The sequence below is a fragment of the Metopolophium dirhodum genome, chromosome 1, assembly GCF_019925205.1.
Source record: "Metopolophium dirhodum isolate CAU chromosome 1, ASM1992520v1, whole genome shotgun sequence".
NCBI classification, from domain to species: domain Eukaryota; kingdom Metazoa; phylum Arthropoda; class Insecta; order Hemiptera; family Aphididae; genus Metopolophium; species Metopolophium dirhodum.
The window spans coordinates 59833814-59860242 of record NC_083560.1 but is presented as its reverse complement, the minus strand read 5'-3'; the positions used below and the strand labels follow the sequence as shown (position 1 = coordinate 59860242).

General features: G+C 26.4%; 1 protein-coding gene across 1 annotated transcript; it reads right to left on the bottom strand.

Annotated features, from left to right (window-relative positions):
• Positions 1-2914: 2914 nt before the first annotated feature.
• Positions 2915-17814, bottom strand: LOC132936785 (uncharacterized). Its single transcript, XM_061003550.1, has 6 exons — positions 17700-17814; positions 12907-13045; positions 8618-8738; positions 4987-5174; positions 4434-4584; positions 2915-3457 (listed from the first exon to the last, which is right to left on the bottom strand). Exons 1-6 carry the CDS (start codon positions 17725-17727, stop codon positions 3302-3304), a joined length of 783 nt encoding a protein of 260 aa, XP_060859533.1. The 5' UTR covers positions 17728-17814; the 3' UTR covers positions 2915-3301.
• Between the last annotated feature and the right edge of the window lie 8615 nt (positions 17815-26429).

The following is a 26429-nucleotide window of genomic DNA, read 5'->3' as shown; positions in this document are numbered from 1 at the left end:
CGCTGACCTGCTTTTTCTACATATTTTTACATATATTTAAATTTTTCTTGTTGAAAGTTACCTACACACTTACACTTTATTGTAACACATTTAATTTCCATTAGCTTGTCTATTATCGACGTTCAATATCTTTATCGTTTATTGTCGCAATCTACGAATATTTAATAAACTGTAGGCAAAAATTCTTTAGAACCGTCAATCAGAAAAAAATTCCTAAAAATCGATTAATACTTATTTCAAACTGCAAAAAAATATTTTAGAAGGCTCCTTCGAGAGTACAAATTTTTAAAGAGCTAATTATCTTTAAAAAACATAACTTAATAAAACATTTTCAAGCTGTTTACAATTCATAGCTAATAAGTAATAAGTAACAGTTTAGCGAGACTATTGATATAAATATATATTATAATTCCATTAAAAAATAATTATTTTAAAAATATTAAATACGAGGTACTTGATAACCAATTATACAGAGTACAAGCGTGATCACATATGAAAACATTTTTTTTAAATAGTATAGCATAGGTACCTAGTACCTACTTAAGTACTTAACAGTTAATATCCAGTTATAAAATGTCTTAATGATATAATAAACCAAATCTACCTAAATCAACAAAAACGAATTTTCAAGGTTTGCCCAAAAAAAGTATTACTTAAACACTACCTACAACTTACAATAACAAGATATTGGGAGGGGGTGACCACCACATTGTTATAAATCCACCCCTGCACCAGTGGCGGATCCAGGGTTTAATTCTGGGGGGGGCTCCTAAAAAATTACTTAGCCATAAATACATTACACACTTAAAAATATTTCTGTAATTAAAAAGAGGAGTCTGTTGTCTATTGAAGAGGTCTGGGGGAAGGCGAGGCCCTTGCCCCCCCTTGATCCGCCACTGCCCTGCACAGATATATATACTACCTTTACGGTATAGTTTATTTAATAGTTATATATCTGTGAGTTTCATAGACAATTAATGTTTATAAATAACATAGATATATCAAAACTTCCAGGGTCCTTATTAATTGATGATGGAACTCAGTTTAGAATATTTTGAACTGACAACAAAATAACCAATTTTACTAGCAAAACGTCAAGACATACCTACTACGAATCTACTTTTACATCGATATTGGCACTGGACACTCCTTAAATGGCATAAAATACCAAAGTATTAAAAATATAGTATTTAGGTATAGGCACTTATTTAAATCTTACCTAGAATCAGGGGCGCCCGCAAGAAATCAGCTCAGTAGGTGCAAGATTAAATGTATGTTATATACATGTGTTGGTAGTCACATATTTACATTATCATACATTGAATTTCTTGTTCATTAAAAAATCCCAGTGGGTGCAATAGCACCCATTGCCCCTCTCTGCGGGCGCCCCTGCCTAGAATAAATGCATTATTTAAAGGTAAAAAAGGGGGAGTGAGCATGCTTGAAAATCACCCTGTAAATACAGTGGCGTTGAACTTTTAAAAATTAAATACAACAGCCTCAACTCCCATGCCCCCCACACGACTAAAAGTCTGCATTTCTATACCTATATATTATAACTCGTATAATAAATTAGTAATTTGAATTACTCGCATATAAAGTTTAAATTCTAAATTCTAATACTGTATAGGACATAGGTAATCGAATTTCGATAAACTATAAACTATTATGGTACAATGACAACAAAAGTCTAAAGGCGTTTAACAATTTTAAATACGCTGTTATAGACTAGTCTTTGACATCAGTGTTTGGAAGGAACGAGTTCCAAAAGAAACGGAATTCTGAAACGAAATCCTTTTTAAATAACAGCACGTTGAATGAATTCCTTTTAATAAAACATAAACGAGTTCTTTTTTCTAGGAAAAATAACAACATTTTTCGTTCTTTTCTAGTTCCAATAATTTACACAGATTTGTAAATAATTGAAATTAAGATATATTTTTTTTTAATGTGTATAATATTGCCAATTATAGTAATCGTTATCGAGTAGGTATTGACGTTAATCGTTACTCATTAGTCATTAGTCACTTTATTAATATTTCTCATAAGTTATAACTTATAAAGTTATAAGCTATAATTTATATAGAAATGACTAAATGAGTACTTATATGAAATATAATTATTTATAACAATAAACAATAAGACAGTCGATGATACGTCAGCCAACAATTATTTAATTTTGAAGAAAATCTCAAAATATAATTATAAAATATAGGTATACCTACTTGTAGGTATATATTATAATTCAAAATTAAAGAAGTATGCAAAAGAAAAAACATTAATGATTAAGTAAGAATTTTTATTTTATTTGGAACTAAAAAAAGAACTTGTTAATTTTCCAAAAGAACAATAAACACGATTTTTTTTTAAAAAAAACAAAAATCGCAACGAATTCTTTTTTAGAAAAAAGAATGAGGAATGAATGAATTCATTTTTATAAGGTACTTGCCAAACACTGCAGTTTGACTAACAGTTAATTTAATTATCAATCCTAACTCTTCCGGTGTGGGTATAAATGGTACATTGGTATACCAGTTTAGATACATCACTACACTTGACCCGATGGATAACTTACTGGTCAGCACAAAATATCGGCATAAATATTTAATTATAAAAAGAGTACGTAAATAGTTCTTTTGAAAAATACGTACCTAGGGTATGTTGATATTTTTGTAATTGATTGACAATAACTAATTTTTTTTGTTTTCCCGGTTATTTTTAAAATTTCAAAGAAATTTTTTACTTTTGATCCCCAAAATACAAAACTACAAACTAGATCCAATTTGCTACCAGTCACTACCCTCAAAGTTGAAAATTGGAGTATTGTCACTGCTCCAAAAAGAAATGACTGACACAAAAAAAATTTTAAAAAAAAAACAGACATCATTGTAATATTAATATTATATTTCTCACACTGAACAAAATCTAAAAAGGTTGTTGCCATTTAAAAATCAAAAGTCGATAATTCTTTCACATAGTCACACATACAGCAAACAAGGGATTGAAAAATATTCTCAAATAATTTTTTTATGGTCCTTATGATTATGGTACCTATGTAATTAATATCAGCGTCATCCAAAATGCCAAACTACTTGAACACAGAATATAGCTTTAATTAATTGTTGATAACTTATAATTTAGAAAATAATATTAATATATAATACAATATATATCTATAGGCAATTAATAATAATTATTCAATAGTTAGGCAAACAACCCGCCTCTTCAATATGGTGCTTTTTAAGTATTAAAAATAAAAATAATTGTACACATTATTTTATGAATCTTGGTAATTTAAAAACTATTTTGCCGATTTTAATACAGGCAAATCATGTTGATTAGTTGCATTGTTTATTGTAGGTGTGGGCATGTCATCAATTCCAGAATATCGATCATCATTGTCCAACGGTAAATCCAATAATGCTTGCACCTTCATCACTTCTGCCATCATTTTTTTCTAAAATTATTTGAAAGAGATTAAATTACAAACAATTATAGTTTATGCATTGTTAAAACAAATTAATTTTGTACTTATAACTATTACTAAAATGTACCTATATTCTATAATAAATAATAAATTGATAATATTTAATGATATTCAGATTCAATGTAAAATAATATGTGTGAAAAAATATTGAAATACCAAATAGTTTTGTTAATAGAAACAATTTTCCGCCAATTATTCAATAATATGTACAACGTTGACACTTGACCTAGAACTTAAAACGTACCTAATACAAACAAATCTTTTTCTTCTTGATTTAAGTGTTTAACAGTTATATGATATAGGTACCTAACAGTTCTAAGCCCATAACTTCAGATAACTTTTTTTCATTATTTATGAACTACTTCTGTTAAGGATTAAGTGCGTTAATTATTAGTATCTACTTAATTACTAAAACTACATATTTATAAGTTTTTAGATAATTTTAAATCAATATGATCATGATGTTATTGTAGCTTAATCTTTAGTTTTTTTAATGATATTGTCATTTGTCTCCCCCTAGGTTTTGATTGATAGGCGCCCTTGTTAGAGTAGGTAGATACTAATTAAATATGTTATCTTAATCATATTAATAAAATGTCTCTTTGGCTTTTTATTAATAAATTGTATACTAATAATGAAATCAATAATCAATATAAATAAATGAAACAAAAATCTTTCATCTGCGAAATAAGTACCATATTAATTTGCGGCACCATTTTCGTATGGTGGTAATACATTTTTTTAAATGTACCTAGTATAAGTAGGTGGTATATAAAATAGCTTTTATTTGTATCATAATTTTTAATAATAATAATACTCATTTACTATCCTATTTAATCTACTTCTATTAGAATAAAATATTTCCAACAACTTTTTTTTTTTTATCGAAAAATAACACATTAACACACAATTATTATTATAGATAAGCACAATAGCCACAACTTACCTCATCAAGCTTTCCAATATTGTGTTTTATATGTTTACGAAAAACATTTTTCAATGCTTTATCTGTTGACAAGTCAAGTCTTACTACTTCGTTTGTCATTTCTTCAAGAAATCGTTGGTATGATTCATCCATTGTATTTTGAAAAAACTTACTAAAACAAAGCAATGACAAATTATTTTAGTATTAGCCATTAGGTAAACCTACCTAACATATTCATGAATATAATGTGATGATTTGTATTCCTAGGATTGATTACTGATTGAGTAATAATAATATGTAAGAACAATGTCTCAAGGTTTTGCTTTAGTTGTTTAATTATTGATTTTTAATTAATTTTGTAAATAGATCTATTTACTTGGGACAAAATCTAGAATAATGTATATGTAGGTAAAGGTGAGCTTATAAAAGTATTTGTTTGCGAATTGAGGAGTCAATTTCAAAATAAATTAATGCGCTACAGGGTTAGAAACAGAAAGCAGTCAAAAAAAGTTGTATTTATTATATTGTAGAAGATATTTAAATTAGCAATGAATAAAATACAAACTATAATTACTCTTTTTTTTTGATTGGTTCTTTCGCATGTTCTGAATGTAACATATGTTGCTGGCTGCTTAATATTTTAGGTGTGTTTTCTGCAAGGTGGGGTTGGTGGGTTCCGGGAGAATAATATCTTCGATTGCTATTTTCAACTGATCCAAACCCAAAATCTTCATCGTTATAAGCACATTCATAATTTAAGTTCTGTAATCAAGAATGATGAGTTAAAATATTGTTATAGTACTATAGTGGTAGGTTCTTTAGATAGCATTCCTATATAATATTTAAGAAGGTAACATACAACCTTACAACGACAATACTGCTACTTGCTAGTATTTATCTATAACTCCTATAATGCAGGGCCAATACCAACTCTATGGACAACCTTATTGAAAGTGCATTTTTATTTACTAAAACAGGATAAGTGGAATCGATGACAGACTTTACAACTCACCATCGAACAAGAAGAGCTCCAAATTGGTTAGATTCAAATACAAACAACCAAATAGAATTTTCAATGAATCAATTTTTTAGGAAAGAATTTTAAAAGTGTTCTGGATACACTTATTAATTCATCCAAAGATAATTAAAGAAATGCATACTTACAATTCAACCACTTTTTGAAATTTTTAAACAACCATTAACTATTTCAAACAAATCACTACAAAACGTGCATGGTTCATATTGTTTACTATTTCCTCCAGAATGTAATGGATCAAAAATATCTGACTTTGATGCAGTTCAATCAGAATGTCAAGTGCGGTTTAAAATGTGCAATAAAAAATAGGTGGATAAGTGGATGTCGCTCTGCTGTACGGTAGGTTACAAGTGGGTCACTGTAATGGATGGTGTTAAATTTGAATTCAATGATATAATATCATTGTATAAGAAAAACGATTCTGAGCGAAAACGGTCAGTCACCCTATGATATTACCAAGTATATTTGATGATATTATTGTGAATAAAGTAATTTATATATAACCTATTAACGTGGAGCCTTGTTTTAAATTTTCAATCCTTAGCCATAAAAGTTAAACATTTTATAAATTTTTAACCACAAAATAATTAATAAATTATAAATTTGATAAATGTTGTCAAAATTTGAACTTTAAATGCTTATAAAAAAAAATTGTGCAAATGTATTTTTAATATTTTTCAACTGCTATTAAAACGATATATCAGGAGTCTAATATTAAATTTTCACGCTTTTTTACCCAACAAATAAAAATTTATTGATATTTATAGAAAAAAAAACTAAAAAAATTGAAAACTGACAATGTCCGTAAACAGCTCAAATAGAGTCAAAATATTTTCAAAATTGTATGGTGTATAGAAAATGCTAATATAAACATTCAGTGAAATTTTCAAGTATCTACAGTCATTCGTTTTTTAATTACAATAAAATAAAAAAATCGTTACATGAGAAATCGAGTAAATATCAAATGTTGTAAAAATATAAATTTCAGACGCTCATAAAAATTTAATTTAAGTTTCTTCTAGACATTTTTTTTTTGATAAAGGTAGACAAACTTATGAGTAATCTTATATTACATTTTCAAATCTTAGATTTAAAAAGAAAAATTTTTATGAATTCTCATCAAAATAATTTGCTATTTTTCGTGATTTTTCCGTATTTTGTCAAAATTTGAACTTTAAATGCTTATAATTAAAAACTGTGACTAAGGATTTTTAATTTTTTTCATCTGCCTTTGAAACAATAAACTAGGAGCCTTCTATTAAATTTTCAAGCTTTTTTACTCAATAGATAAAATTTTATTGATATTTATAGAAAAAAAAACTAAAAAAATTGAAAACTGACAATGGCTGTAAACAGCTCAAAAAGAGTCAAAATATTTGGAAAATTTTATGGTGTATAGAAAATGCTAATAAAAACAACCAGTGAAAATTTCATGCATCTACGGTCATTTGTTTTAGAGTTACACCAATAACCAAAATCGATTTTATTAAAAATCGATTTTGCGTAAAAATTCCCGTTTTTCCTTAATTTTTCTTTTGTTTTTCACATCGCTTTTGAAAACTACTGGGAAATTAAAATTTTGACCTCCCCAATGCACCAACGATATTCACTTTCCCATCGAACAAGATACTGAAGTCGAAAATCGAAGCATTATTTCGACTACTTATCGTGTACACAGACACAAAAATAAAAAAATAAAAAAATAAATAAAAAAAAAAACACACATCATTGTAAAATCAATACATTCATCGTTTCACTCAGAATCTAAAAATTTGAATTCAATTAAATTGCTAAATGAAGTTATGCAGAAATCTGAATTGGTTAAAAATATTTTACTATTGTCAAATATACTTTATTGTTTAGCTTTTACTACATCAGTTATAGTAGCATCTAATGAAAGGACATTCAGCAAACTAAAATTAATTAAAAATTATCTAAGGTCTACTACATGTGTAGAACGATTAAATTCACTTATGATTTTAAATGCACAAAAAGATATATTAGATAATTTAAACATTTCATTAATATCTGAACAACAGTGGGCAACATTAAAACAACATAAAATTAAAATATAACCTGTATTAAATTATTATTTATTTAATAGTTGTAAGTTTATAATAAATTTGTATTATTATTACCATACCAGCAAAAAGTGTAATTTTTAAATTGAAAATTAAGGACACTCATCCTATGTGTAAAAACGTAAAAATTAAAATAATTTCTGGGGGGGGGAGTAAATAATGTTACATAACACATGTGATTATGTGAATACGCAATGCAAACATGCAAATGTTATATAAAATGAACAATGAACTAAACTCTAATATAATCTAAGATATTGTAATACATTTTGAGGAAAACTAGAAAAAAAATTTTTGAGTCGGCAAATTGATAGGTTTACACTCCCCCTCCATGAATTTTAGTTCGGGATGGCCACGGTACGTATAATAACCTTAATTATAGGTATAGGCAGGGACTGCAGGAACTGAAACCTTTATTTTAATAAATAAAGTACCAGAACCAAACTGGAATTTTTAAATTGAATAGGTTAGGTTAATAATTTTTAAGTTCAAAAATAAAATAATTTTATTTATCATAATTTAATGGTACCTATTACTGTTTTGTGTATTAACTACCTATGTATGATCATAATTGTATGAGTTTTCTATATACCTACCTATGACTCATAAACTCCCTTTTATCATACATAGTCTAAAAAAATAATTTCAAAAAACACTTTTTTATTCTTTGAATATTGAACGCACTTAAGAAAATATTTTTATCGCATTTACCATAGTAATCAATTTTTTAAAAAATTAAATCGTAATCTAATAAAAGACATGATCCAGAGAGTGGAGAAACCTCTCAGCTCTCATTGGACGAACTTCAACAAAATCATAATATAAATATTTGTTTATTTGAGATTAACTAGGTATGTATATAGTTAATCTATATTATAAACTATAATATTAGTATAGAATTATAAATTAGCCCACTTAGCATAGAATTTAATAGACTATTAAGATTTAAGAGTAGGTACCTATGGTGAGTACCTACCTATATACTTAACCATAATAATATAAATATGAAATGCCCATATCCTACCCTTATGGATATAATATATAATAAAGAACTTATATGTATTTAATAATATGAAGTGTGTACTTACTCTATTTATGGATTTCTTTTTACTTGATGGTGAACGAGATATCTTATTATTATCATATTTTTGATGTTTTGATTTTTTTGCTGTAGAACTAATTGTTGAATTACAATAATGTGGTAGAACTCTGTAAATACTTTTAAGTATAAGAACATTGAAAAATATTATAGATAGGTTATAGGTAAAGATCAAAATCTACCGAGGTCGTCTCTCTGCTATATAGTATACCTACCTCACTTTTGAGTGTACCTCATCAGTCATCAGTGAGTAGGTATAATTAATAATAATTATAATGGATGAGTTAAATTCGAATGCAATGATAAATCATTGCATATTCGCATAGTTACGAAAAATGATTTTAAGCAGAGACTATTTCAAGCTCAATTTCTATAAATATATTATAATACCTATTTATTTATATTAGTTAGGTACTATATAAGTATAATTTATCTGTCTATTAGTACCTACCTAAATAATTAATACCAAAATAAAGGTTTAACCAATTTTTGCCATAAAAATTGCATGAACAATTGCATTCGGATTTAATTGCTCTAAAAAACTTCAAAAATGCTAATAAAATACTACTTAGTGCAATAAACAAATGACTTTATTAAAAAAAATCTCTAAAAAATTCTCATAAAAATAAAAATTTCTATTATTTTCTATAGGTAAGTCGTACTAGTCATAGGTACGCAATACTAAACATGTGTTATATAATATTATGTATTATATTTAGCTAAATAATTTAGCACAAAACCCAATCGTAACTCGATGTTAATCGCAGATAATTCAAGTCATACGAATCGTCCAATTTTCACGATTAGCCTCATAATTTTATAAGTAAGAAGTTATTTATCGTTTGACAACGAAAAGGTTAAACTATATAACTGTACAATTTTCAATTAACCGTTCACCGTGACTGTCATCTTCATCATTAAATATAATGTAGGTACACAGAACACAGTTTGAGGAGATAATTTTATCTAAATGTACACGTTTGTAAATAGCTGTATTATACTAGTATACGGAAAATACCTTTGAAATAAGAAAAAATGTAAAATAAAAGTTGCATTTTTCTAGTTGCATATTGGCTCTAAAAATAAAGCAGTTAATAGATTATTACGGCTGTTAGTTGTATATGTGTCATGTGTGTTATGTATTACAAATATTATGATGTTAAAACTTAAACAGAGCTTTAGGTAGAAAAGTATAATAATGATCAAAATATGCTTATTACTAGTGGCTTAGCCCTAGTGCTTATATCGAAGTCAAGTTGTAGCAAATATTATTTTTTTGTTTTTCGCAAGAAGAAAGTATTATATATGTTTATTATTTTGTTAAATTGTATTGTACAATGTATGTACCTATGTCTACTTTTTAAAATGTTTTTATCCTTAGTCCGCACTTTGCGTTGAAGTGGATTGAAGTGGGTTTAAGTGTTTAACATATCCGTTTTATAATTTATTAGTATTTGAGTTTAAAAATAAAAAAAGGTGGGTAAGTGGATGTCGCTCTGCTGTTCACTGTAATGAATGGTGTTAAATTTGAATTCAATGATATAATATCATTGTATAAGAAAAACGATTCTGAGCGAAAACGGTCAGTCAGCCTATGATATTACCAAGTATATTTTATGATATTATTGTGAATAAAGTAATTTATATATAACCTATTTACGTGGAATCTTGTTTTAAATTGTCTAACCTTAGCTATAAAAGTTTAACATTTTATAAATTTTTAACTACAAAATAATTATTAAACTTTAAATTTGATAAATGTTGTCAAAATTTGAACTTTAAATGCTTAAAAAAAATTGTGCCTATGTATTTTTAATATTTTTCAACTGCTATTTTAACAATATATCAGGAGCCTTGCATTAAATTTTCACGCTTTTTTACAAAACAAATAAAATTTTATTGATATTTATAGAAAAAAAAATGAAAAAAATTGAAAACTGACAACGTCCGTAAACAGCTCAAAAAGAGTCCAAATATTTTCAAAATTTTATCGTGTATAGAAAATGCTAATAAAAGTATTCAGTGAAATTTTCAAGTATCTACAGTCATACGTTTTTCAATTACTACAAAACAAGAATATCGTTATATGAGAAATCAAGTGAATATCAAATGTTGTAAAAATATGAATTTCAAACGCTCATAAAAATTTAATTTTACTTTCTTGTAGGCATTTTTTTTTTTTGATAAAGGTAGACAAACTTATGGATAATCTTGTATTACATTTTCAAATCTTAGATTTAAAAAGAAAAATTTTTATGAATTCTTAACTCAATATAATTTGCTAATTTTCGTGATTTTTTAGTATTTTGTCAAGATTTTAACTTTAAATGCTTATAAATAAAAACTGTGACTAAGGATTTTTAATATTTTTCAAATGTCATTGTAACAATATAGTAGGAGCCTTGTATTAAATTTTCAAGTTTTTTCACCCAACAAATAAAGTTTTATTGACATTCATAGAAAAAAAGACTAATAAAATTGGAAACCAGAAAATGTTTCTAAACAGTTCAAAACCAATTAAAATATTTTGAAAATGTTATCGTATATAGAAAATACAAATATAAGTTACACTAAAAACTAAAATTCGATTTTGTCAAAAACCGATTTTGCGTAAAAATTCCCGTTTTTCCTTAATTTTTATTTTGTTTTCCGGGAGTTTTTGAAAAGTATTAGGAATTTTAAATTTTGATCTCCCAAAAGTACCAACTAGTTTCAATTTCCCGTCGAACAAGATACTGAAGTTGAAAATCAAAGCATTATTTCGACTACTACGTACACAGACACAAAAAAAAAATAAAAAAATACACATCATTATAAAATCAATACATTCATCGGTCCGCTCAGAATCTAAAATAAAATATATATTTAATTGCTTTGAGACAATATTTAGGCAAATCGATATGTCATACGGTACTCATACTTTCAAAAATATTATATTGTCTATAATTTTTGTAATAATTGATTTTACTTTAACATTATAAGAAAAACATAAAAAAGAAGATTTTAAGCAAATGGAAATGGAATATTGGAATAATAGTAATATTTAAAAAAATGTAATTTTAATTAAATGGTAATACAAAATTAAGAGATGGGTAATCTGTCTTTAATAACTTGCAACGTACTAATACAGTGGTTCCTAACCTATGGTCCACGAGTCGTTATAATAAATATAATAATATAATGTAGGTACATTTATTTAAAATAGTAATTTGCGTTATTTTTTTTTTTGGATAACCCGCGGCAACATAGGCCATTGGGTGTGAGGAGAGAACTGTAGGTTTTTAGATTGGGTATGTTGGAACACGTGTGTGTTGTGTTTTGGCAGAATTTCTTATAATGGGGCACCCGTAGGTTTCTACCATGCCCCCGGGGGGGGGGGGGGGGATGGTGGCACTTTTCCTCCGGACACCGTGACTTGCCCGAAGAAAAATGCCGTCCGCGGCCGAGGTATCGAACCAGCGCCGGCTGCATCGGCTGCTCGGACACTCCGTCCCCAATTTGCGTTAAATTGTTAATAGATTTACTCTTTTACTTAAAATTGATGAAATATAAATATTATTATAGGCCTGCTATAAGGAATTTCATGTTTTTTTGTTTATTCATAAAATCATAATCTAAATTCTAAAACGTATGAAATAAAATGATTCTTCAGATTCTTGTTTATAAGAAAAATAAAGTCTAAAATTGAGGTGGTTCGTGACGCATCGAAAGTTCTCTAAGTGGTCCGTAGTTTCAAAAATGTCGGGAACCACTGTATTAATATCTAATAGTTACCTAGTACCTAATATACGTAATACGTCTACCCATTGTCCTAAAGTTTATCCGATCAAGGCCGTAATTAATGTTGTTGGGTGGGGATTGACCCCTCCCCCCATTTTTTTTTTAAGTAGAACATTTTTGTTTTGAATATTCAAATATTGTTTAGTTAATAAAAATACTACAATACTACATTGATTATTATTATAAAATCAGTAATAACGATCGAATAAAGAATTTTTATTTTTTAAACGTAAAAATGATGATTGTCCAGTAACAGCTGGCGGCTGCAATATCTATATTAAAAAAATGAGGAACCACCTCCCCCTTACCGAAATGTTTTTTTTAGTTAGGCCCCTGTATGGTAGTGTATAGGTACTATACTCATTATAATGATTGGATAATGGTGATTCCTATAATAATAATTGTAGTTAAAGTCAAAGTCAAAATTCGTTAACCGTAGTTTAATAGTCACGAATGATAGAATTTTTCTCAAGTGTTTTAATATTTTAAATAACTTACTGAAAATCACGAATATTGATAGTATTTTTTAATAATCTTTTACTAGGACAAGCTTCTGACCAACAGTTTACTCTAGGTCTTACATCATATATCTTTTTAAAGTGACTTCTCATTGTCAGATACGTTGTAATATTGTCTTCTGAAAATATAAATTGTAATAGTTAAATTTATTATTAATAATAGGTAGGTAGTTGTTAAATACAAATGGGTACCTAAATGAAAAGACAATTTTCTTAAATTTATACAGTAGGTAGGTCGTAGGTACTGCTTATACTAAAGCCAATATAACCATAAATGACCGGATGTTGATTATCATTATTTAATAATTATTATTTACTACTAATAAATATGTTCGTAATTATTTATAATTTTATTGGCTCATTACTCATTAGTCTGACTATCTGAGTAGTATGTTATGATTATAAGTCTACCTAGGTACGCTAAAATGTTCAATGTTTCTGTATTAGTTCTTGCAACACAATATCAAAAACCAAATTTGTTACCAATATCTCAAGATGTCGATATACCTAACACTAAGATAGCTAAAACTAAATATTCTAATTTATAATATAGATTTATCTTATAGGTACCCACTCAAATATAGATGATTTACCTTTCAAACACGAAATGGTTTATTACCATAATTTAAGTTACAACACATTAGCTACAATAGTCAATAATGAATAAAGCATTATAAATAGTAGGTATATCTGTAAAGTGTAAACAAAGCAAATAGATTTTTAATCTTATGACCGGTATTTATTTTCTAACTATTTGTATGGACGTCAGATATTTTGTAACTTTTAATGAAAATTATGTAGGTACAGCGTTCGTAGCACAGTCACATATTGTTATCGGTACCGTGAAAAAATAAGCCTTGAAATTTAGTCCTCGAAAAAAAACTCAGAATAAATAACCCCGTGAAAAATAGGCAAGGAAAAAAAACACCATAATATGAGAGTTTGCAAAATTATAGAAAGTTAGTCATGGGAAAGTGGGGACAATGGTTAATATTTAATTAGTATAATTGTGTATATTTCTATCATATTTTATGATTATTGTTATTAACTTTTGAGCCAATACCACCTTACCGTATAATAGTGAGAATTGGTTCAAGCATATAATAGGTAGAAATTAAAATTAATCTAAATATTTGTATGTCATTGCATATAGTAAAATTTATTACATACGTAAAATTGTTATGTCCCCACAAATAATGTTAAATTTGGATTCAATGATAAATCATTATATACGATAAAAACGATAAAAACGATTCAAAGCGGAGCCTGACTAGATAACATACTATAACATACAATTTAAATTAATAACTTATTTGATGATAACAATTTTTTTCATATTTATTGACTTGATGACATTTCATAGTTTCGCCTATGAAAATTGTTATAATATATTATTGACATTTCAAAACAAATTTGACTGAACAAATATTGACTATTCGTTTTATATTTATATATTATTAAAATTGTATTACACATTTCTTACTACTTTAAAATTGACTGTTTGTTATTAAATCCTACATAGCATGTCATTGAAATCTCGTAAATATGTATTAGGTACACATGGTACACATCATTTTTATTATAAAGTTATTTTTTCGGGATTTTTTATTAGGCAAATCATTTTTATCAATTTAAGTTGGATTATAGCGCTATGCCTTCAATATTTTATAGACAACGTGTCAAATATTTATGAATTAAAACAAGAAATTAATTCAACTACCAATTTATATGTATTATACATTTAAAAACATATTGAAATAATGGTGGGTAATGATATAAAATAATCTTTTACTCCAAATTATGCCTATCGGAAATTCATAAAAATGTCGTTATATCGCCATATCGGTATTTTTAATAAAATTGTTGTATAATATAGTGGCAATAATATGCCATCGACCCGTCTCTAAAAATCTAAAAAGATTAGGAACCACTGACGCAGACGCGTAATATAATAAAATTATAGCTAGCATTATACAGTTCTACAGAGTACAGACTACATACTGTTGTGACATGTTGTAGCCTGACGCAACATGCATGCACGGTCTTTTGTCATTTATGCGTAATACATTTCACCAAATAAAATGCTCAGACCTCAGAGTTCTTTTATCATTTTACTATTTAATACGAGCACAGTCGTACAGAATAAGTTTATAAAACAAGACAATATTTATCTCGTTATATAATATGTCTATAAAAAACCTATATATAATATACAAATTATAATATGATAATATACATTTGATTTACTATCTTTTTATTTTTATTTATTATTTAAAAGCATAATTCAAATCTATGAAAGTTTATGTATAATAAAATATATATATATAGACAGGTACTATACATACCTATATAGTTATTAATTATTATTGTCTATCAGCAATGACTAATATTATTGTGTGATCACTTATAAATTATAACTTCTTAATAATATTTACCAATGTATCACGTACGTCGTATACTTGCGTATGTTCATAACTTTTTTATAATAGGTACATAATGTAGTTTTTTACATTCACATGAACGATATGGGTATGAGTAACCTACCTAAAATAATGCTAAATAGTTTAAACTCTAAACTTTAGAGTGATACATTGTAAACAGGAGACTAAAATGCTACTACTAATTATAATTCGTTTAGTCATTACTAAGTTTTTCCTCTGTGTAAGTTATATATAATTGATTTGTTGAATTAAAATCCCTGACCCTAAGAAAAAAATCCACGGGATACAATATTAACCACTCAGCATTTTTTAATGAAAGTAATTAAATATATATTTTTAAAAAGTTTACATCTTTATTAATATTTAATTACAAAAATATAAGTAATAGCTGGTACTTATGATTTATTGAATACATCATGTATTATTTAAATATAGAAAAGTTCAATAGTTATCAAAAATTAAAAATAACTTATTAAAGAATTATTAAATTAAAAAACAAACCTGTATTTAATGTTTAAAATAAATATTGAAAAACATTTATTTATTCTTATAATTAAAATATAATTTTCAAAAATAATCAATATTATTTAGTTTTATATGACGAAATATTATGTATTTCTATAAAAAAAAAATGAAATTTATATTTGTTATTGTTTATAGACTGTAATCAATATAATTATAAGTTAATATAGGTATTTATAAGCAATAATATAAGAATTATAAGTATTTTTAAAACTTACCGGATACATTATACAAAAGATTAAAATATAAAAATACAATAAAATTAGTAGCCACCCTAATGGTTACACCATCGTACTTCGTAGGAAACATGCATAATATTAAATAAAATATTTCAAATGGTCGATAAGTTAAACGAGAAAATTAAAAAGGGGGGAAAGCAGTCTTCTGTACAGTCGAGTGTAGTATTGTACCTATGTCCAATACCTAGCCAAAAAAGAGTCAAAATATTTAGAATTATAACACGTCCACGTGTAAATAAGAAATATAAGAAATTATAATATAAACATTTGATAAAAATTTAATTTTTTTGTTTTTCCCGGTTATTTTGAAAAGTACTGTGAATTTTTTTACTTTGATTTCCCGCAGTAACAAGTAGGTACTAACTAAATCCTATTTGCTTCCATAAATCTCCCTCATAGTTGAAACATTTTTCAAGTAAATTTTTACTACTCGATAGGTACTAAGACGTGAAGACAGAAATAAAATATAAAAACACAATACCTACATTGTAAGATAATCAATACCTTAATCGTTCCACTAAATAAAAACCGGTAAAAAGTGTTATATTAATACAATTTCTATACTTTAAGAATTTGTATAGTTATTTACACATTAACTATCTGAATTCATAGAATATCATGTTCGTAACTTTGTTCGAAACATATTGTTTTTAATAATAATATAATTTACACTGATTCAGATGGTGGCATTGTTAAGTTCATGAAAAAAAGAAAATTTGCTAGACATATTAATTTATAAATTTGATAAAAAGCTATAAAAATACCAAAACTGGTATTTAACAAGATTACCTACAAGACTTAAGCAAATTTTAAATTAAATTATATTTTTAATATTAGTCTTCATAGTTATTTACAGGAGAAAAAAAATTGGTACACTTAACTTTAAAAACAATTTATTCATCGCTCCAAAAATTAAAAATTAAAAATCCAAAATTTAATTATTAATTTAATAATAGTTATATTGTATACTTACCTACTCTCAGTAATATTTGAAGTTCTCACATTAAAGTAAAAGTATTAGGAACGGTTAACAGTGTAATTATTTATTAATTATCTTTATTTATTAAAAAATTTAATATTTTGTATTATTTATTTGGGAATTTTTTTCTTGAGGATTTGTTTACCAATTTCCATATAATTGGAATCATGCCATAGGTCAGTAGTGTTCCAGAATATTTTTTCGGTGGAGGGGGGTACAACCCCCCTAACAACCCCCTTGGATACGTCGCTGCCATAGGTACTGCTAACCCAATAATATTTTATTTATGATTAATATTTGAATTAATCTTTCATGATTGAAAACATGGTAAATAATTTAAATAAAGTTTTTTTAATAAATATTTAATTTATTTAATAACTTAAATCACTATTCACTATATATTATAAACTATAATTGTTAAAGAATAACAATATAAACAAGTCTGATACGAATGTTAAATTTATAAATAATTTATTATAAGGTATAGTTATAACCGGTAAGGTATAAATGTATAATATTGTATGTGGATGGTTGATATGATTATAAATGAAATATATTATAGCTAGGTTATTTAAAATACATTAATGCGTACCTGGAATCTTCATTTTTACTGCTGACATGAAGAAATATATTTTTTTTAATAGAACAGAAGGTATTGTATAATTTTATAATAAATATTAAAAAGTTTAAAATGAGTTCACCTGCACAAAAATATTGCAGAACTGAATACTAGGTAAGTATTGTTTGTATGTATTAACTTCTGATTATGTTGCTATGGCAATATTTTCTAAGCTGGACTATAATATAACAAATAGTCAGTAATAAATAATAAGTAATAAATTATGAACTGCATTATAAATTATGATAGGTACATTGAAACAAATTTTATAAAATATTCAAAATAGTTGTCGACAAGTTATTAAAAGAATACATTAAAGGTACTAATTTTAGTGAATTATAAATGTAAGTATAGTATATTGTATGTATATTGTATACAACTAACTATATTGGTATATCGTATATTCGTATCTATTTAATACTTAGGCACTATTTGTTTTGGAAAATCAATCACCCACATTTATAACGTTAATAAAATATTGTATAGTAATGGATGACGTGAATATATGCCATTGATTTCAGATTTGTGAATTGTGTTTAGGTTCGTTGAAATACAAAAATTCGTGAGTCTTGTGATATTCTTGAATTAGTTTGCTTGAGTATAGGGTTGTTGGGAATTTTATTTGGACGTATACGTCTGTACCTACCTACTATGAAATGCCCAATAAAAATTATACGATATAGTTATACCTAGCAGTTTTACGTGCTCTAAACAATGGATGCCATCCAATGTTTTCTTTTATTCGCCGCTACATACGTAGTGCGTAGGTAGTCAACAACAAGTAGGTAACAACAACAAAATCCATTTAGTAAGGGTAAAAAATACCCTAGTTACTGCAGCTACAGCCGTTTTAGTTGTGTTAATGAAACTAAAGGTTGACAGACGAGAGTTTTCTTGAAGAAAACGTTTAATATTACATGTTAGGTTAGCCTAACCAATCTATTAGTAAAAACACTAAGAACATTGATTTTATAATACAAATTATAATACATATTATAAATAGCCATATAGGTATTATAATATAATAAATTAATGGTAAGAATTATACTATTTTCTCAACACATTGCAGTAATACGTAAAATATAGTATCAAAGTACGAATAATTAATGTGCGTCATTAAAATTGTACTACCTACTGTTTATATAATGTATCTATACCTACCTATCTACACATTATGTAAATTATATATGTATTTGATTTGAATATTAGTTTTAGGATAAACGTATTGTTATCATTATCAGACATCAGTGTAGGTAGGTAATTCAATGTATTATATTAGTTTCAATAATAGTCCAGTTTTTATTTAAAATTTTAAACACTATTATTATTTTTATTGTGTATACTTATACAATGCTGTGGTTCTCATTGGGCCGGGTTCGGGCACTTCCATCAGTCTTATTTTTACAAAAAATTGTAATTGCCTAATTAAAATTAAAATTATAAGTACTTACTGAAAATCTTTACTGAATTCATTATATTAATTATATTTATTTTATATTTATTTTACTATAAGTTGATATAATATAAATATACTATATTATTATTTGCTCATTTAACATAATTTGATTCATTAATAGAAGATATAGGTACAGGGACTGGAACCGAACCTAAAACTTAAAAGAACCGGGGTTCTGGGACCGGAACCTTTTAATAAATAAAGTACCGGAACCGAACCGGAATTTTTAAATTAAATTGGTTCTTTTAGGTTTAAAAATAAAATAATTTTATTTATCATATTTTATAGTAATACTGTTTTGTGTATTAACTATGTATGATCCTATTGGGATTTCTAATATTTCTCACACTATTAATTAAAGCCACATTACGGATGGGTATATTATATTTTTCGGTACCTAAATTATCTGGAACCTATACAAAAATTATTTGGAGCCGATACCTTTATTTTTTTTTAAACCAGAACCGAACCGGAACATTTATTTTATTTTTGGAGAACCATTGCCGGATACCGATACCGATAAATTCAAAAGGTTCCAGTCCCTGGGTAGGTACTTTATAGACTCATACTTCATATAGGTACACAAAAATAATGATTAAAAAGGTGGGTAAGTGGATGTCTCACTACTTTACAGTAGGTTACAAGTGGGTCACTGTATAATGGATGTTATTAAATTTGAATTCAATGATACTATATCAATGTATACGAATAACGATTCTGAGCGGTGACGGTTTGTCAGTGTGAATATTTTATATTATATTTATATTGTTATTACTTATTACGTATAAATACGGTAGCCGGTAAGTTGAATTAATATTATACAATTACAACAAATTAACTAAAATCATTATTCTTGGTTATTGAATATGTAATTTTGTCGAAAACAGATTTAGCGGAAAAATAACCGTTTTTCCTTACGCTTTTGAAAACTATTGGAAATTTTAAATTTTGACCTTCCCAATGCACCAAGTAGTTTCACTTTCCCATCGAACAAGAATACAAGATACTGTTGAAGAAATTCGATGCAGTGTTTGTTACTGCTCAAAACAGTAACCACACACAAAAATAAAAAAAGAGCACACATCATAGTAAATCAATAGGTACATTCATCGCTCCGCTCAGAATCTAAAATGTACTGATAATATCTTTAAAAGTTATTTTAAATATTTTAATTGTTACCATAGGAAAAAATATAGGTTTTTGGTGTAAAATGATTAATGTTTGAGAAATAAATTAAGCTATTGTAATAAATAATTATTTATTATAGTTATTTAGCCATGTAATGTGATATATATATATAATACCTATATACATGATTCAATGATTGAGACGTAACTATGTAAGTTGTAAAACGTAACAGGAAAAATGATTGGGCATCCACGACCTATCAATACCAATTATTACGTGCCTACCACAAAGTATTGCGATGAAATGTGTATAAACTTGTTGGAGGTACTATATTATTATTTATAATATCTGATTCTATTACGACACTGATCATACAAAATAGTGAAACATATGTTGTTTTAGTGAAATTATAGCTGACATAAGTATCATTATAGTAAATAAATAATGATAAAATAGTTTTATGCAAGTTGTACCAAGCACAAGCTAGAGGCATGTGTAAGTGTAAAATTATAAATTTTAATAATATATTATATATTATAAGTATAGGTAGGTAGTGTGATTATATTTTATAATGTGTATAAATTTAGGGGCATACAAATTGTGTAACATATATCTTATAAATTATAATTTATAAAATAACATGTTTAGATTAACCATGATTTTAAACTAAGTAAACATAAAATGCTGAGGAAGTGGTTCTATGGGTCTGCTGTATAGTATTATAGGTATCGAGTGTACGTTGTTTTTTAGTAGGTACTAGGTTATACTTATACTGTAATAGATGCGATTTTAAATTTATATAAATCTTATTTGCGTACAAAACACGACTCTCAGCGGAAATAGTCTGTCAGCCTATATTTCTAAAGATATTTTATTATATATTTATATAGGTACCTATTAGTGATTTATTTTTCTATAAATATAACCTAGATAGGTTGAACGATTTTTTTTTAAGGAGATTCGATATCGTGATTTTCTGTTTTTGTCCAACACACACGCGACATAGGACTGGTTCTTTGCCAAATATACCAATATTGATCTAATGAAGCGATAAGAATTCTAAAAACACATTTGAATTTGTCGACAAGTCAACTTGAAATCATTTTTGATTTTTTGATTTTAACTTCTCCAAAAATTAAAATACGACAATTTTTAATATGACATTTTTAGGATATTATCAAATATGCGGGAAAGTCGATTTCAAGTAGATTTGACGACAAATTCATATCTGTTTTCAGATTTCTTATCGCTTCAATAGATCAATTGGAATGTTTGGCAAAAAACACGTCTAAAATTCTATGTCACGCGTGTGTTAGACAAAAATAGAAAATTACGTTATCAAATCCCCTTAAAGGGGAAATCGCATAGGTAAATATTATTATTAAATATATTTATATAAGATTACTAGCTTTAATAACGTTTATAAGTCAATATGTAGCTACCATCGTACCGCAAAACGATCCAAATAGAATAATTGTGGTATAATAAAAGTGTATAAATAACTTTGGATTAATCTAAATACGTATTTTTAAAATATTGTGTTAAGTAAATAGTAAAATATGCGTACTCAAAATATCTATGAAAATATAATTGGGCATAAATATTTTTGGTATTTTTAGGTTGCTGTAGTAAAAAAATATAAACCTTTTATTAAATTAAAAGCTTAGTACTTACCTACAGCAAAAAATGTAAGTATTATAAATAAATAAACAAAGCTTAAAAAAGTTGAATCATAAAATAGACATTTTAAATAGCACAAAAGACACAAAATATTTTAAAAATTATATCATGGCTAGAAAACGCTAATATAAATATATTGTGAAAAATTAAAGTCCTTACAGTTATTAAGTTTTGAATTATAACAAAAAAAAACAAAATTGATTTAGTCGAAAGGGTTTTTTCTCTAACTTTTTTTGGTTTTTCTTGATTATATTGTAAAAAACAGAAAACTTTTATCCCCCTACCAAAAAAAAAAATACCTACCAATTAAATTTAGACAAACTCCAATTTGCTACCAAATATCATCCTTAAAGTTGAAGATTGGATTTTTTTACTGCTTCAAAAATTGATGACAGATACAAAAATAATCAGACACTGCACATCTTTTTGTTAAAACCAATTTATTCATCGATCCACTCAGAATCTAAAATATAAACGTATAAATACATCTAACCTATATATAAATAATGATGGAATCTATAAAATTAAAAAAATAATTGGACTCGAAAAAATTGGAAGTGCTTGTTTGAGAGTTGAGACCTGAGAGTGCTAAAAACCTTCGGATTTTAAGTGTCAACCGCCCCTTATGCATACATCTACATTCTATGTTATATACTTATATACCTATAAGCACTTGTCCGGAACACAAATATACTTAATACACGCGAATAATAAAGACCTTCGTTCAATCGATTGCCCTATTTGTATTTTACACCGATGTATGCGGGTTTATATTATATTATGTAGGTAATATAATATTCCATCACGCTTTATAGTGTTTGTAATTTATAATTTATTCAACAACACTAGGTATAAATGAAATATCCGAATTCTCAATAAATAGTAAATACCTACCTATAATTGCAATTAGTTATAATTTGTTATATCAGACGAATTGGGAGGTAAGGTGTAGTGCCACAACTAAGTTTTTGGGCCTAGGTATAAGAATAATTAGGTGGTCGTTGTCCCTAAAATGACTTTACGCGATTTTACATTTTTATATTTATTAACATACTAATGTTTGTTAATAATTTATACGATGTTTCTTTTTGGGTACAAATATAAATTTTAATATATTATTTTATATTTTCTTTTATTATGTACCTTTTTTAAGTATAACAATTAAACCATGCTCATGGCCCATTACTATTATTATAATATTGTTTGCTCACTTATAAACAACCACTGTAGAAAACTAGAAATATTTTATTTAGGTACTTTCAAAATTAAATTTGTAAATGTTATTATGTAAATTATATATAAAATATTTTGTGGGGAACTAAAAGAAAAATAACCACAGATACATAATAACTATAAATTCATACTAAAAACTGATTTTACGAAAGTTTGGTGTTGACAATTATCACATACTGCCATTTAAGTTTTTTTACCGGAAACTATTATTTTAGAAGTTAGCATTCCAAAGCTTGCGATTTTACATAGTTATGGGCTTGCGCGCAACGCTACTTGGCTTCCACGCGCAGCACCTATAACAAATTTTAATTTTTTTTCACGTATTTTAACAAATTGTGGGATATAGTCATTTTTTTGGGTGAATAAAATGTTAGTGAAATCAGAATTTGGTGCACGAACTTAGTTTTGAAGTTTTCAGTTTATATTATTATAATCCATAAATACTCATTATGCTAAATTCTTCATTAACTGAACTGTTACAAAAAAAGTGATGCCCCGCGGCTCTGTATTGATTTTATAAATTTAGCCCCCCCCCCCCCCAAATCAACTGTCCAAATTGCGCCTATGTTTTTTTCCCCGCCTTTTTTTACCTACATATGTTACATACCTATATTACCTATTACATTATACTACATTACTACTTAGTGGCTAGTACGACTAGTAAAATTTAAATCATAGAAATAGAAATATTTAATAATTTAATGCGTATAGGTGTTGGTTGTATATATATACCTATGTATTTATAATTTATGTCTACGAAGAATTTAATATTATTATAAAATGAGTTACATTAACATTGATAGGTATTGTAGGTATAAGCAGTACTAATAAAAATTACAATTATGTTAGAAAAGCATTCAAATTTCAAATAATTATTGAACTTAAGACTTATTAATTTAAGTTTAAGATAATATATTATACTGTAATCATTTTACAAAAATAGTGGTTTTTGAAATTACAATATTATTTTCAATATTATTATGAGAGTACCATCGTAATCCTACTCACAAAAGCATACCTATAAACATTATAATTTATAATACAGATTTATCATTTCCGTGACCTGTATTAACGTCGTGACTCGTGACATGATATACGTACCTACTGAACTTTATTACATTTTTAAGGTTATAAAACACTAAAAACTATTTGATTATATTTTAGGTTTCTATAAACTTTTATTGTATAGTTATTACATTGTTTATATATATATATATATATATATATATATATATATATATAGGTAATATATCAACTCTATGTGACTATGTCTATATACATTATTATATTCACTCAACACAGCCACATAGGGAAATTACCTATATAAGTTATCTAAATTCAATTATCTACATAATATTATTATATTGAATAACTATGTACTATCTAATAAATAGTTTAAATAATATATTTTTTAACGTTTGTATAATATATGATAGGTGACTAAAAAAAAAAAGTTTTGTTTGAAATAGTTTGAACAGGTGTATTGTAGCTGTGTGTACCGTACCTACTATTTATTAGATTACATAATGTATTGACAAATTGTTGATATGCTCTGAATTCTGATACGTATAATACAAGGGTTGTATTTGTACAATTTATGACCCGGAACAATATATTTTAGCCAAATCATCCCCTCCTACTGAAAAAGTAGTCATTTTTTAAAATTGTAGGTAACTATTTTGTTTTAGACAATGTTAGTTTACAGTAAATTGAATCTACCATCTATTCTATCCTCACTAATATAATATTGGTCAATTATATATTATAATATTATAATATTATATAGGTATAGGTTAGGTATAGGTACACATTCGTTCTTATTGTGAATGTCACACAAAAATGTCACAAAATATAATACAATTTACCTAAAAATATAAATATTTAATATAATATATTAGATATTAGCTTCCAAAAATTATATTAGCCTCTCCCTCTAAAATAGACAGCTTTTTAGTTGTATGGGATCGAACTCCATTCATTGGCTCATATTGATGTCAAAATTGTTAGCCCCCCCTGAAATTTGAATATATTTTCTTCTATGTTGCCCACTTGCCCGCTCCTAAAAACACGTGCTTCCACGTATAAACTCCAAATTGAATTGTTTCTTATTAACTTAAAAAATAAAAGTAGTAAAATGTGAAATATTAAATAAGTAATAGGTAGCTATGAAATATAATAATTTTTCAAGTAGATATGTATACTCACACATACTGTATTAGTTATTACTCATTAATTATTGTTAATACTGTTGGTCCCTAAAAAAAAATAGTTTACGAAGAATAATTTAAAATTTACCTGTAGTCTAATATCAATGGATATTAGATGTTACATATACATGTATTAATGTTTATTAATTTATAATTTATATTTTAATATGTTTACAAGCATAATAATTATTAATTATGTAGGTAATATGTACCTGGGTACTATAAGTATTCGTACCTATAATACATACTATAATATTATGTATATTAAAAAATACACATTTGATAATAATATGACGTAGGTACATTTCGATGACGTGGGCTTTTCATGTTTGTTCGGTGATCCAAACATTATTTTTCGACCCAATAAAAGAACTTAAAATATTTACATGTATAACATTTAAAATCTTTTGCAAATGTATTGTTAGCATTATTAGTTAAAAATTTAACATGGACTAACTTTCAAATTTTCCGAGTTAGTGTAACTTTTTGTTTAGTAGGGTTTTGAGTACCTAAATGACAAAAATAGCTGTTTTAATTTTTTTTTTTATGAATTTATGAATTAATACACTAGATGCGGTGTTATTATAAAATAAATAGGGCTTAGAGCCACTTTGACGCGGCCTTGTAGCGACCTAGAGATTACAATTTAAAATTGTTGATCAATGTATTTATTTTTATTTTACGATGTATATTAAAAACTGTGTTAATCGCACTTAATGCCCAAATATTCGGTACCTATAATTTTGAGATCTATATACCTGCTGCTAATTTTAACCGTCATTAAATTAATCTATAGAGTACTGAATGAATACATTATACATCAATAAATAATATAAATGTAGTGAACAAATGCAACACAATACCAGTCATTAGTAACTAGTTAGCACGGTTGTAGAATATAGGTAACCGCTGTAAAGCCAAGTCTTTAGTGACTATTATTACTTATTAGAAAAACATAGTTATTAGTAATTATAACATACCTATTAATTTACTGTTCTG

Excerpts from the sequence above, each read along its gene's own strand:
- LOC132936785 (XM_061003550.1), bottom strand. The coding sequence starts at position 17,727 with ATGTCAGCAGTAAAAATGAAGATTCCAG. Across the intron at positions 13,046-17,699 it reads AGTAAAAATGAAGATTCCAG|AAGACAATATTACAACGTAT; the intron begins GTACGCATTAAT and ends TTATATTTTCAG. Across the intron at positions 3,458-4,433 it reads ATATTGGAAAGCTTGATGAG|AAAAAAATGATGGCAGAAGT; the intron begins GTAAGTTGTGGC and ends AAATAATTTTAG.